The sequence below is a fragment of the Nerophis lumbriciformis genome, linkage group LG01 (genome assembly GCF_033978685.3).
Source record: "Nerophis lumbriciformis linkage group LG01, RoL_Nlum_v2.1, whole genome shotgun sequence".
Classification (NCBI taxonomy): Eukaryota; Metazoa; Chordata; class Actinopteri; order Syngnathiformes; family Syngnathidae; genus Nerophis; species Nerophis lumbriciformis.
Genome location: NC_084548.2, coordinates 40,309,838 through 40,325,325, shown reverse-complemented (window position 1 = coordinate 40,325,325; position 15,488 = coordinate 40,309,838). Strand labels below are relative to the sequence as shown.

The 15,488-nt window shown below is 39.9% G+C and overlaps 1 protein-coding gene across 8 annotated transcripts in view; it reads left to right on the top strand.

Moving 5' to 3' along the window:
- LOC133619967 (dedicator of cytokinesis protein 3-like) overlaps positions 1-13,168 on the top strand; it is a 127,099-nt gene extending 113,931 nt beyond the window's left edge. For all 8 annotated transcript variants that reach the window (XM_061981163.2, XM_061981162.2, XM_061981161.2 and 5 more), the window contains 7 exons: positions 1,576-1,711; positions 2,405-2,486; positions 5,394-5,509; positions 5,618-5,702; positions 5,777-5,899; positions 6,040-6,122; positions 10,803-13,168. In XM_061981163.2, coding sequence (XP_061837147.1) covers positions 1,576-1,711; positions 2,405-2,486; positions 5,394-5,509; positions 5,618-5,702; positions 5,777-5,899; positions 6,040-6,122; positions 10,803-11,411 — 1,234 coding nt within the window. In that variant the 3' untranslated portion in view covers positions 11,412-13,168. The remainder of the gene's footprint in view (positions 1-1,575; positions 1,712-2,404; positions 2,487-5,393; positions 5,510-5,617; positions 5,703-5,776; positions 5,900-6,039; positions 6,123-10,802) is intronic.
- The last annotated feature ends 2,320 nt before the right edge of the window (positions 13,169-15,488 follow it).

Sequence of the window (15,488 nt, the reverse complement as noted above, 5' to 3'; positions counted from 1 at the left end):
TCTACTAAAGTCTACTAAAGGCTGCTAAAGTCTACTAAAGGCTGCTAAAGGCTGCTAAAGTCTGCTAAAGTCTACTAAAGTCTACTAAAGGCTGCTAAAGGTTGCTAAAGTCTACTAAAGTCTATTAAAGGCTGCTAAAGACTGCTAAAGGCTGCTAAAGGCTGCTAAAGTCTGCTAAAGTCTACTAAAGTCTACTAAAGGCTGCTAAATGCTGCTAAAGTCTGCTAAAGTCTACTAAAGTCTACTAAAAGCTGCTAAAGGCTGCTAAAGTCTACTAAAGTCTACTAAAGGCTGCTAAAGGCTGCTAAAGTCTGCTAAAGTCTACTAAAGTCTACTAAAGGCTGCTAAAGGCTGCTAAAGTCTACTAAAGGCTGCTAAAGGCTGCTAAAGTCTGCTAAAGTCTACTAAAGTCTACTAAAGGCTGCTAAAGGTTGCTAAAGTCTACTAAAGTCTATTAAAGGCTGCTAAAGACTGCTAAAGGCTGCTAAAGGCTGCTAAAGTCTGCTAAAGTCTACTAAAGTCTACTAAAGTCTACTAAAGGCTGCTAAATGCTGCTAAAGTCTACTAAAGTCTACTAAAGGCTGCTAAAGGCTGCTAAAGGCTGCTAAAGTCTACTAAAGGCTGCTAAAGGCTGCTAAAGGCTGCTATAAAGACTGCTAAAAAATAAAAAATAAGCTGTTTCTTCGTTTAGAGAAACTGTTGCAAACTAAAGGAAAATATAAGGAAAAAAATAACAACGGTCTGGTCTTTTGAGTGAATTCCAGAAACCACATTCAGCATTGGTACATCCCTTCAAGTGTGGGATAAGCACAGCGAAAAAAGCAAAACACTTCACAGTTACCTAGCTCAGTGGTTCTCAACCTTTTTTCAGTGATGTACCCCCTGTGGAATTTTTTTTAAATTCAAGTACCCCCTAGTCAGAGCAAAGCACGTTTAGTTGAAAAAAAGAGATAAAGAAGTAAAATACAGCACTATGTCATCAGTTTCTGATTTATTAAATTGTATAACAGTGCAAAATATTGCTCATTTGTAGTGGTTTTTCTTGAACTATTTGGAAAAGAAGATAGGTTTGTATGTATATTTATAAAGGATTTTTGAATTGTTGCTATTTTTAGAATATTTAAAAAAAATCTCACGTACCCCTTGGCATACCTTCAAGTACCCCCAGGGGTACGCGTACCCCCATTTGAGAACCACTGACCTAGCTCATAACGTCACTATATATCTGGCTTAGACCATCTAGAACATCAACTGTCTGTCACTGTATGTACCCGTTTACTTACAGTACACGGATGGCAGCATTGTTAATTCTGAAGGCTTCGAGCAGATTTAGTACAGAATGGCAACATAAGCTAGCTGAATTCTGATTGGATAAAAACTCTATAACCTAAAAACAACAGCGCTGGAAGGAGGGAAAGTAAATACAAAATTACTTTTATCTTTAATAATTATCATGATTTCTGGTTATGTTAGGCCAGCAGAGAAGGCCTTGCTGGCCCTGACGGCACACCACTGGTAAAACTATATAAAAATGTTCGTCCGACATTTAAATCTAACTACTTGTGTCTCCTGCAGCCCTCTAAATCTCCAGGGTTCGATTCGTCACTCGTCCTCCTCATTGTCCTCCCACACTTCGAGTGAGACAGGAAACTTTGCCATAATGACTGATGGTCTAATGGGGGAGCACCCTGAGGAGACCATACACATGCAGGTAGGGCTCCAAATACGAACACACACACTGACAGGCATTTCAATGCATTTTTACACTGCATTCTATTGCGGTCTCAGTGAATATAAAGGAATTGACCTCTGTCAAGAGAGGTTTCTTGTCAGCGTTTTAGCCAACAAACCTTAAGGGATTTTTTGTCTGAGGAAACAACCATAGTGATTTTGTATGACATGCTAGAGCAGTGGTTCTCAACCTTTTTTCAGTGATGTACCCCCTGTGAAATTTGTTTTAATTCAAGTACCCCCTAATCAGAGCAAAGCATTTTTGGTTGAAAAAAAAGATATAAAGAAGTAAAATACAGCACTATGTCATCAGTTTCTGATTTATTAAATTGTATAACAGTGCAAAATATTGCTCATTTGTAGTGGTCTTTCTTGAACTATTTGGAAAAAAAGATAGGTTTTTATTTATATTCAGAAAGGATTTCTTAATTTTTTGCTATTTTTTAGAATATTTAAAAAGACAATCTCACGTACCCCTTGGCATACCTTCAAGTACCCCCAAGGGGTACGCGTACCCCCATTTGAGAACCACTGCGCTAGAGGAGTGGCGCACAGAGTGTAATCTAAAATGTTTTTGTCTGTTACTGTCTTTACTCATTACTAATGAGTAGCTCCATTTCATGCACCATTTTCTAGTTTAGTCATTTCAAGTGTCTTCGATTTTGCTTTGCAGCCGAGCCCCTCGTCCTCCAGCCTGAGCTCAATACGTTCCAACTCCTCCCAAGTTATTAACTCGGCTCCCTCGAGTGCCAGAGGTATGTAACACATGTGGACAATAAAACTCTAGTACAGACTTCATATCTTTTAAAGGGGAACTGCACTTTTTTGGGGGAATCGTTCACAATCATTATTAGTCTTGGATCAAAGATCCCGTCTACTGCCCAAAACAACAATTCAAATCTGTCTGGTTAGGCTTTGTGTATGTCACGTGTGCCTTCCTTAGGTGAAGCCAGCTTTACAGCTATGTTGTTATTATGTTGTTTGTTACTTATGTATGTTATGTTGCAGCTATGTAAAATAGTTTTGTAAATTTGTTCTGGCCTGAAATAAATTGGTCCTATCTTTGTCTTTGTGTGTTGTATGTAGACCACATTGCTTAGCAGAGTTCAGTGATGCAAATGCATGTCAAGTTGATCAACACATTGTATTATTCTCCAGTGCAATAACAGTACTAAAATGAAGGCTAAAAGGGCATTAATGGGAGCTTTTTTTTTTTTTTAAAAGAAGGAAAAAAAAAGTTACTGAATAGTTACTTTTCACAGTAACGCATTACTTTTTGGTGTAAGTAACCGAGTTAGTAACTGAGTTACTTTTGAAATAAAGTAACTAGTAACTAGTTACTGGTTTTCAGTAACTAACCCAACACTGAATAACACGCATGACGTGCTGCGTGTATCATGATCAATATTGAAGTGACTACTCGATAGAGTCTATAGAGTAAGTCACTTTAATATTGACAACCGTATATCGGGTGCTGCGTGTATCATGATCAATATTAAAGTGACTACTCGATAGAGTCTATCGAGTAAGTCACTTTAATATTGACAACCGTCTATTGGATAGACGGTTGTCTGTTTGGTCCAGCTGGCTGGGGACTTTTTTTCCGGTTAATTATGGGTAAGCACTCCATTTATGTCGAAATAGCCTGGTTCCACATTTTACAGCTTCGGTTCACTTTAGCCTCACTCTATCGCCTTCCGTCTGCTCCAACGTCTCACTCCTCCTTCCTGCTCAGTTCTAGAAGCAATAGTTCATCCTCCATAAATTCAGATGAAAAAAATAAGGTTGTGAATCTTCATTTGTCCAAAAATAGTCATCTTCGTTTTCTGTTACAGAGCCTGCTATGATTAGAAGACACACGCCTTAGTATCCGGAAATAGAAACACACTTTGTCGGACGTGCGCTGCTATTGAAACGGAAATAAATGCGCCGAAAAATTTGTTCCGGCACTGATTAAAATAATCAAAATACGGTAAATATTGTACATATTATATATTGTTATGAATGTGTCTGTTACTACATTATATAAAGACTTGCAGTGTGTATATAAAACATTGATGGAGGGTTTTGAAGTTGTCTTAGAGGGCTTTGAAGTCTACAACTGTGACTCCCATTAGCCACATCTTCCAAGCGTTTTTTATCATTTCAAAAATCCCCCTTAAAAAAACGTGTCTTCTGCTCTGTCATGATTGTGAAGGATAGGCAAAATTCCAAAAAAAGGGCAGTTCCACTTTAACTTCAGGATTTGTCTATTAGTAGAAATGTGGAATTTCTGTTTTAATGGGTGGAAATGAACAAGGTTTTTATGCTAGAATGCCATGTTTCCTCAGTTTTCTATATTGGAATGACGAAAAGACGGCTACAAGACAGATTAGTGAAGAGTAAAAATATTTGGAAATCACCAACTATCCTATGTTTACACATTTTTTGGATTTCGATAATGATCCAGCCAGTCTATGAGCATATGGAATAGATCATTTACCAGGCACATTACAAAAAATAATACGGATATAAACAATAGAAATAATGTGAGACTTTTTAGTTTTATTAAGTTCAAGCCACAAAATACACTGGATTCACTGAGTTTTTCTAGACCAGGTCACCAGGTCGCCCATAAGGACCAGATGAGTAGCCCGCTGGCCTGTTCTAAAAATAGCTCAAATAGCAGCACATACCAGTGAGCTGCCTCTATTTTTTTAATTGTATTTATTTACTAACAAGCTGGTCTCGCTTTGCTCGACATTTTTAATTTTAAGAGAGACAAAACTCAAATAGAATTTGAAAATCCAAGAAAATATTTGAAAGACTTGGTCTTCACTAACTGACAAAGAAACAGATAACAGATTTGGTGTCCAGATCAAGGTGTGACATGATTTATTTAAAAATTTGAGAGTTGACTTTTGTATTTTACATGAGTTATTATTTGTACAAACATGATGCAAACTAATTAATGATTTGTTAAAAAATGTGAGTGGCTAGCTAGTTAAAATGGGATATTGTGATTTCACAAGACTGTCTTAAAAGTGATCATTTGAAAATGTTCAATTTGTAAAATGTGTACTTAGAGAAAATATAAAAATAAAGTGTTGCATATTGATATTTATCTGTTTCTATATATATTTATTGTGAGAAATAATTAAGATGATCAGTGTTTCCACAAAGATAAATATCATTAATTATTAATAATAACATAGAGTTAAAGGTAAATTGAGCAAATTGGCTATTTCTGGCAATTTATTTAAGTGTGTATCAAACTGGTAGCCCTTCGCATTAATCAGTACCCAAGAAGTAGCTCTTGGTTTCAAAAAGGTTGGTGACCCCTGTTCTAGACTTATCTGCAAAAAGTTTTCTGTGTTTATAATCAACACTGCCATTAGGTGGTGTTACTCCCACATAGGTGTGTCTTTTCACTGTTACAGGTTGGGACTCCCTATTGGTTGTACTGTTGGTTTTAAGCTCACATGGTATACTTTCAAAAAATGTTGCACCCCTGATGAAGGCCAGATGGCTTAAGCATGTTGGGGCTTAAGGTCAATTAAGACATGCCATACCTATTATTCAAGGCATTTTAGCTGAATTAGAGTCTCTTTTTTTTTTTCATTTTTATTGTTCTCTTTTGGGATGTTTACATCTCAGGACTTCCATGACTCTTACCTTTGCAGGCTCTCCATCATTGCCTGACAAGGCCAAACACAACAGGGAAGTCATGATACTGCTGCCGTCTCATCGTGAGAGGGCGAACAACTCCATGTACTACAACATGGCTGAAAATGGACAGGTAGGAAGCAGTGTGTTCTGTAAAGTCATGAACACAACAGGAACATGGGTGTTGAGACAGATTGACTCTTTTTGTTGATCATTAAAAAAGAAGCACTGCTCATTCCAGAACAACCACATGCAACGTGCCTTACTGCAGCAAGTTAGCCCCTGCAAGCCGTGTGTCGATCCTCACATGACTCTGCCGGAGAAAGGTGAGTCGGTGACACCCGAACAAGATATGTTTCATTTTCCGAGCACGTGGACATGTTTATGTATCCCTCTGCAGTGTTTCCCAACGCTCCCAGCAGCTGGAGCTTGGATGGAGAGAACAGGGAACATGTGTCCTACATGCCAACTACTACTGGAGGGGTAATTATGCCCCCTGTCCCTCCCAGATCCTTCCCACCAGGTATATGTCTCTTTTTACTGCACAATTTCATGATATACTGCTCTGCACAATGAGCATGCACTTTCTTGCAGCTCATTTTGGCTGAAAAATAAAAGGATGCACCGGATTTTTGTTTCATTACATAACTTCTTCTTTCTTAGGGCACTTCCTGATGCACTGTGATGCATTTACCCACCAGAACAGCGACCCTCCACCTGCCCTGCCTGTACGCTCACTTCGAAAGGTACAGACGTTTTGGGAGCATTAGTATGTTAATGTTAACCTGACTCTTGTCAGATCCTTGTAGTTGGCTGAGCTCCACACAAGGATCTGGGACTTCTCAATAAGAGATGTATTTCAGAAGGCGGAGCCTTGTAAAAAAATAATTGTATGTGATTGGATAAACCACTTGTCCGCTATCTTGAATGACGTGCTACTTCAACCACTCACATCCAAATCAACCCGTGACACTGATAAGAGCGACGCTGGGAAATCCTAAACAGAACAGCCGACATATTGGATAACGACAGAGCAAAAAGTTAGAGAACTTTTACTGAAACAACGCAGCAAATTTAGTAGACAATCGATGTCTTAAAACAGTTTTAATAGCAGAATCAATGTCAGCACACGACTCCTTGCTGCGTCGCTTCGGCAGTACGTCACATCTATGAAATCCCGCCCGGCGATCCTGATTGGTTCATTATTTTTTGCTATCTTGAAGGAGTTTGCAATGCCCTCGAGCCCAGATCCTTGTGTGGAGCTCAGCCAACTACAAGGATCTGGCGAGAGTCAGGTTATGTGAATGTACCACCTGCATGCTGTTTAAAGAAAGTCCTTTACTTCTAACTTCATATGTTGGAATGAAATAAACTGTAGAGTAAATATATATACCATGTTTTGAAAACAAAACTAATACAAAAATAAATCACATACCACGTTCAAATTCTCAGGGCATCCAATCGATCGCAAATGGATTGTTCAGTTTGTCTTAGAAGACCTGAGCAGGCTTTGTGAGTTCATGCTCATAGACTTAGATTTGCCAGATCTAGTCTCAATACTAGACATTAAAATTTATTTGGGTAAACGCACATTGGACAAATTATGCCAAATTTTTTTTTTTTTTTTTTTTACTGTGATCTCACAAGCATGTTACACTCTCCTGGCTATGACATGTTTGGAAGCAACTAGCAAAGAGTGTTCTTTACAACAGAACACTAAGGGCCTGATTTACTAAAGGTTTGTATTAAAATAAATGATAAATGGGTTGTACTTGTATAGCGCTTTTCTACCTTCAAGGTACTCAAAGCGCTTTGACACTACTTCCACATTTACCCATTCACACACACATTCACACACTGATGAAGGGAGCTGCCATGCAAGGCGCTAACCAGCAGCCATCAGGAGCAAGGGTGAAGTGTCTTGCTCAGGACACAACGGACATGACGAGGTTGGTACTAGGTGGGGATTGAACCAGGGACCCTCGGGTCGCGCACGGCCACTCTTCCACTGCGCCACGGCGTGGCGCAGTGGAAGAGTTTGCACATGCAAACTTGATAGCACACGCAAAACTGATCAACTTAACGTGTGGAAAGTGGATTGCGTCTTTTAAGTTAGCAGAAAAAGGTGTGCAATCCATTTTGCGTTTACAGCATGTCGGCATTAATACACTGTATGCATTGTCTTCAATAATGCAAAATACATGCTGATCATCAAAACGGACACAACACTCGGAGGAGAAGATGTATATATATTATACAGCACACGCAATGTGATTTATCAACACTCATCAACGTTTTGGGAGTGGTATTTTGCGTTTCATTTAGCACATTCAAAAAGGACATGCAAACTGACACAGTTGCTAACACGGCTGTGAGAGAGGAGTGCTCGCACTGCAAAGACACACGATGGATAGAGAATCCTTCGTTCTACGTGTACGTTTTAACAAATTTGGGTAGTCTGAAATTCAAAAAAATATTAAACACATTAGCTGCGTTTCCATTCCCCCTATAAATGTGTAAAACATAAATATCGCAACAAGAAACTGGTAATGGAAATACCCATATTTCAAAAAGAACCTCAAATATCGCTAGAACTTTTTTATGCTGTCATGAGGTGGTATTTCAGATGTTTTTCAATATTTAAATGTGTTGCAAAAGTATGATGGAAACACTTTTTTCGCATTTACAGCGCACCTAAATACTGGACATGACGTGTCCGTGAATTCCTCGTTCACAATTCTCTCCCAAAAATCCCTTATTCGTGGCCGCTGCCATACATCAGGATGTTGCGTCTGTGTAATCACAGCTCCAAAACCATGGAATCGTAAAGCGTCCATCTTCCTCAAAGTGAAGTCTCGCAGGACGAGATTTTACGAGAATTTCGGCTCATGACACAAATAACCCTTTAATGGAAACACCTAAAAATTCACAAAGTCGCAAATGTATTGTCAACATTTTTGAAATATCGCTTTTATTTTTCGAAAAACTGCAATGGAAACGTGGCTATTGTCTATTCATCATTTTATAATTTCATAGTTGCTAGACGACTTAAAGGGGCCCTGTTATGCAAAACCATTTTATTTTACCTGTTGTTGTGTAGTTGGGATCTGCATGAGTCACATTTTTAATTAAACAATGGAGGCATTGCAGAAATATTTATAAAATGATCTTGACTCCCTTCCTACTTTCAAACGACCCGTTTGGAATTTGCTCCTTTTGTGACGTGGTGCCACAGTGACGTCTGTGGGTGTCTCCATATATGGTATAAATGTACCCAGAGTGCCTTGTGCGGGTCCGCCATTGTATTCCGACCAGTCAAAAAGCCCTTTTTTTCCATCTTCGTGTTGTGGGGCATCTTGTGCTGTTGTCATTCCTAATAAAAAGAACCGTATAGTTCTAACATATACCTGTCAGTAGATTCAATACAGAGGTGCCAAAAACTACAACAAAGTGGTGGGGAGAAGATGCAGTCGAAATAGAGCCACGTAGATAAGACCCGCCCACAAATAGGCGTCTTCTGAAGAGACGATCAGAAAACTGCTTGAAAACAGTCTGTAAAACATAATGTGTGCAAAATTTAGACCAAGGAACCTTTATTACATGTTATGTTGGCCATAAGGAAGTGTTTTAAATGTAGAATAAAAAAATATATGACCCCTTTAAGGGGCTGATTAAAACAAATTCAATTGATGTGTTTTGGTGTCATTTAATATATTTTTAATGACTTGTTTTTTACACAGAACATAGAGGATATTACTAACATATATCCTTTACCTACAGTATATGATCAAATCTTTTTTAAATATGCATTTTTTGCCTCTTGAGCACAGTAGTGCAGCCTTCCTTTCAGTGGTAAAAAAAAGACAAAAAGTGGTGTCAATATAGATGCACTGCACCACTGCTTCTAAAATGCTCATAAAAAGTGGCAGATGTCTCCTGCATGTTTGAAAACGTAGCAAAACACCACATGATAACATGAATGTGCAGTAAATGAGATTGTCTCCGTGGTGATGCCCATGGTACACAAAGAAAATCCTCATATAAAGCGGTGTGCACCACTTTTCAATTGCACACACAGTCTTAGTAAATCACATGCAATACGCCCACTAATAGTAGACGCTATTTTATAGATTGCACACAATATTTAGCGCAAGGTATTAAGTAACTAAGTCATGATGGATGATCGACGGACGCTCAGCTTGAACGTATTAGAATGTGATTGTTGCTACCAAAGTTTATTAATGAAGGGGGAAGGGAGAGCGGACGCATTTTGGCTTAAAAACTAAAGATAAGGGTTAAGTTATAACGCTGAAACGCCCTCAGAAAGAGGTGCTTTAAGACATAGCTAGCTAGCTAGCTAGCAGCTAACGTCCATCGACCATCTGCAATGTTTTAGCTACTTCTAAATCACTAATCCTGGTCTCCATGGCAAGTACGTTTCTTACAAGTATCATCCCTGTAGGACGAGGAATAGCTAAACATGTTTCGCTACACACCGTAGTTCACCGGCATCAAAATGTAAACAAACGCCATTGGTGGATCTACACCTAACATCCACTGTAATGAGATCAAGTACAGGCACGTATCTAGTCGATACTACTATGATTACGTCAATATTTTTTGCCATCACAACATCTACTTTTTTTTTTTTTTAAATGTATATTATGTTTATAAAGTCAAGAAACATGAGGATTTTGAATATGACCAATGTATGATCATGTAACTACTTGGTATCGGATTGATACCCAAATTTGTGGTATCATCCAAAACTAATGTAAAGTATCAAACAGAAGAATAGGTGATTATTACATTTGAACAAAAGTGTAGATAGAACATGTTAAAAGAGAAAGTAAGCAGATATTAACAGTAAATGAACAAGTAGATTAATATTAATTTTCTACCACTTGTCCTTAATAATGTTGACAAAATAATAGAATGATAAATGATACAATATGTTACTGCATACGTCAGCACACTAATTAAGAGCCTTTGTTTGTTGTACTACTAAAAGAGAAGTTGTCTTGTATGTTCACTATTTTATTTAAAGACTTAACTGCAATAAGCAACATATGTTTAATGTACCCTAAGTTTTTTTGTTAAAATAAAGCCAATAATGCAATTTTTTGTGGTCCCCTTTATTTAGAAAAGTACCGAAAAGTATCGAAATAATTTTACGTCACGTTTGTCATCATTTCTTAACCTTCACATGGGGTCCATTTAGGCTCTCGTTTGTCTTTACTAAGAGGCAATTGATGAAATATGCTCAATAATGCAGTCAAATATCAGATCTCCAAGGACCTCTTTATCATGTGTGGAACTACTGTTTGGTATTTTTGTTTTATGAATAACACATTTAGGTTCACAATGATAGTCATAGTAACTCTTCAGGGTTGAGCAATGTCTACCGCTTGTCTCTCCCTCTCCAGTCTCCGCTCCACCCAATTCCTGGCTCCCCCACCAGTCCACAGTCAGCTTTGGGGGGTAGTAACTCCACCCTGTCAGGCAGCGCCAGTAGCGGTGTGTCCTCCCTGAGCGAGAGTAACTTCGGTGGTCAGTATCCAGATCCCGGCCCCATCAGGAACGACGCCTTGGAGCCTCTTCCCAGCCACCTGTGGTCACCCCCCGAGGAGTACCTGTCCTCACCCTACTTGCACATTCACTACGGCACACCGGAAGTGGACACGGTCGACACAGTTCGGCCCTTCCACTACCGCAGCCCGGCCTCGCACCCGCACTCCCACCCGCACCCTCACACCCACGCTCACCCAGGGCTTGACAGCCACTCTCACGGGCCGGTGCCGCACCACTACCTGGCCACCCACGGGCCTCATCACGTTCCCTATCGCAGGCCTCAGCCCCCAGCTGTGCCGCCTAAGCCCTACCTGAGGGAGGGCTGCATTCCGGAAGAGGATCTTCAGCCTCAGCCCATCCCGCTGCCCCGCAGGATCTTCCACTCCCCCCACGGCCACAGGGACGAGCAGGGCAAGCACGCCTGGGAGCAGTGCATCAGCGAGGAGCATGAGGAGGCGCAGTGATGGCAAATCCTGTTCAGTTTCCCGTTATCTGCACTGAGTTAAACTTGCAGAAAGAGTCAGGCGGTGTGTTTTAATTCAGTGCATATGAGGGCCAGAAAAGGAGTGACCCCTGTGGCCTCTTACATGTTATTAAAAAGAATATTCGCAGTAATGAAGAGGGCAGAAAAAAGACATTGATTGTACACAGTTGTACAACTTGTCTGTGAGCATGTTTTCCATTTGAGAATAATACGACAACCATAGCGACCATGGTCAGTCCCATGCAGGATGAAGTCACCACGCTGCTTCAGAGGGTTGTTGATTCTCTGCTTGAAATGCTTCGTACACAGGAATTCTTATATTGATAAATTTGCTACATGATAGTGTTTCCAAAAGCTTACGGTCATTCTGTTTTTTCGAAACACTGTTAAGTGCTCCTTAAGAGTGGCTCATGTGAAGTGGCGCACGCTCCGCGGGTGGTGAAGGTCGGAGCTGCATCTCAAGGGACTAACTTTTCTCCGTCCGCACCATGTGTATGGAGACCCACGTGAATGTATTCAAAATGATCTATTTGTACAGCACACCTCAATTTACAGACCTGTTTTTTGTTGTTCAAGTGCTTTAATTTGAGTCTTACTTGAGGACCTATAGAAGATAAGTAGAGAGAGAAGGCTCAGAGTTGACAGGCTATCTGGAATGAATCACTCCCAAAGCTGTCATGTGATATGTTCCTCATGAATGAAGGATGGAAGGACTCTCCACTTCACACCTCAGCTACTCTCTGTCTCTGTTTCTTTCTCTCCCCGTTGTCTATCAGACCATGTCAAGCAGTGAGGGCTAAACCTGGACGCTGACACAGTCAAGCCCCCGACTCACTCAGTGAGTGTTGGACTCGCCTACTTGCCTTAAGTGCAATCTCATACAGTTTGACCTCTCATCTGGACTCTCAGCCCTCATTTTTGTTAACCCCTGAAGGAAAAATATACCCGCTTAGTGAAGTTTTATTATTTTTTGCTTTGCAGCATTTATTTCTTTATCCTCTCTTCTCAATCTTGTCCTGTTATGTGAAAACTAATCGTGTGTGACTGAAAGCCCAACAGACAGAGAACACATGTTGTTTCTTGCAATGTTGTGTGTAGGAAGGAGATATTCTACTTTTGTGTAGGTTTTTTTTTTTTTTTTGGCAGGAGGAGGCTTCGTGTTACTGTACATCACACATTTCCAGCTGACTAGACAACATCTATTTTTGTATATGAGATCATGCGTGATGTGAGCTTATCACAAAGGGCCCTCGTACTGCACGTGTTGCTGTACTTTGTATGGAAATGAGCCTGAGGTTAGATGGAAACAAAACATGTGAGTATCCACTGTGGATGTGATGGCACTGTGGAATGAGGTGATACTCACAACAATTTGCATTTTTCAATGTAAATTCTGTTACTGTACATACAGCTGTATTGTGAGATATTTTTGAGGATTATTGCAGACACCCCGGACAGATTTATTGTTTTTGTGTATATACATGTACTCCAGAGATCAATGTAATTGATAAATATCTATAATCAATGTTTGAAAAAGGAAGAATTCATTAGACCGTGGCTGTCTCCAGCATTCTTGACTATGAGTCTCATACAAATACTTTATACACTTTTCAATGTGCTTTCCTGTACATATGGTGTTAGCATGATCGGACAGTGTTTGGTTGTAAAAGTGGTTTTCCTACTCCCATAACTGCTGTGGTATGGAATTCATTAACAATACCAAACAATAAAGACAATCTTTTATCAACATTGCCATTGTTACTATTCTTTTGCACAGCTGTGAGCAATACCACATGTTACCACTGAGTGTCAGTGTTTGCAGACTTGAAGCTTGTGAAAGAGTGATTGTGTATGCATCATACAGTTAGATCTTTTATTCTTGCATTAATATTATTTTGTTGTTATTACTTCATGCTTGGTAACTCTTTTACAGGAAAAATTTTTATAGACTGCAAAGGTAAAGTATAAAAAATATGGTAATATTTATTATAGTAGTTATATCACTCCAAATGCATTGGAGCCCTTAAATATGAAGGTGTGCTGCAAACAGTGACAGTGAAATGTAAATACCACATGTAGCTCAGGCTTTAAAACAATAACCTTAGTATTATTACAATTAAGAAAGGTTCAAATATAAACAATTCATCAAAAAGGAAAATACATTTCATTAAAACCCTTGAATTATTTCATCTGCGATGAGGTGGCGACTTTTCCAGGGTGTATCCCGCCTTCCGCCCGATTGTAGTTGAGATAGGCTCAAGCGACTCCAAAAGGGACAAGCGGTAGGAAATGGATGGATGGATGGAATTATTTGGTTGAAACAAGAAAATGGTTATGGGATTAGATTACAACGATTAAAACAGTTTTAAAAACACATCTGAAGTAAATTCTATTTAGTTATGTTAATTAACTGCATATGTGTCAATCCTTGCTAAAAGATTGCTAAAACGAAGTCAAGATGAGACGAGACTCTTGCAGTAAAATCTTCATGAAACAGGCTTCTCAACAAGCCAATCAGATTCAATAGGTTTCCAAATTAGCCAATCAGCAAACCCAATGAGTTTAGATACACGCCCAATTACTTCCTGTTATCGTTCCGAAAGGGGAAATGCACTTTTAATGGATTTCTGCATATCGTTCACAATCCTTATGAGGGACAAGAACACTTATATGTATTTGTTTTTCTTCTAAATTGTAATAATCGGCTTGTTCTGTGTGGCTAGCAACGCTGCTAATAGGGGAGATTCCATCCATCCATCCATCCATTTTCTACCGATTGTCCCTTTCGGATGTCGCGGGGGTGCTGGAGCCTATCCCAGCTGCATTTGGGCGGTAGGCGGGGTACACCCTGGACAAGTCGCCACCTCATCGCAGGCCCAACACAGATAGACAGACAACATTCACACTCACATCCACACACTAGGGCCAATTTAGTGTTGCCAATCAACCTATCACCAGGTGCATATGTCTTTGGAGGTGGGAGGAGGTGGGAGGAAGCCGGAGTACCCGGAGGGAACCCACGCAGTCATGGGGAGAACATGCAAACTCCACACATATTCCTTCCGCCTGTAAATCATTAAATCCTAAAACTGCCAACAATACTTTATTTACGTTCCGTACACCATGAATTGATTTACGTGGATCCCGACTTAAACAAGTTGAAAAACGTATTGGGGTGTTACCATTTAGTGGTTAATTGTACGGACTATGTACTGTACTGTGCAATCTACTAATAAAAGTTTCAATCAATCAATCAATCCGTGACCTGTATTATAACCAAGCTGTAGCGGCATTGATATTATAAGAGCAAACACTAGCGTAGTAACCAAGTGCATTTAATATTTACGTATTTTTCTCATTATAAACACACACGGCGCATTCATTTTAAAAAACGCATCACAACGTTCACTTGGTTTTAACAACATCGCTGATTACTACTCACTGTAGACTTCATGAGAGCCAACAAACATAATAAAACATCACTTCAATCAATCAATCAATCAATCAATCAATCAATCAAAGTTTACTTATATAGCCCTAAATCACGAGTGTCTCAAAGGGCTGCACAAGCCACAACGACATCCTCGGCTCAGATCCCACATCAGGGCAAGAAAAAACTCAACCCAATGTGATGACAATGACAAACCTTGGAGGGGACCGCAGATATGGGCCCCCCCACCCCCCTGGGCGATCGGTGCAATGGACGTCAAGTGGATCTAACATAATAGTGGGAGAGTCCAGTCCATAGTGGGGTCCGCAGGAGATCATCTTGAGTGGAGACAAGTCAGCAGCGCAGAGGCGTCCCCAACTGATGCACAGATGAGTGGTCCACCCTGGGTCCCGACTTTGGACAGCTGGCGCCTCATCCTTTTCTGCTGTGCCCCGCAGATTCGGTGGCAGAGCAGAAAAGAAACGGCAGATCAAAAAATCAGAATCAGATTCTGAATCAGAATCAGAATCAGGGGGGTATATTTAAAGGCTAGAGTATGCAAATGAGTTTTAAGATGGGACTTAAATGCTTCTACTGAGGTAGCATCTCTAACTGTTACCGGGAGGG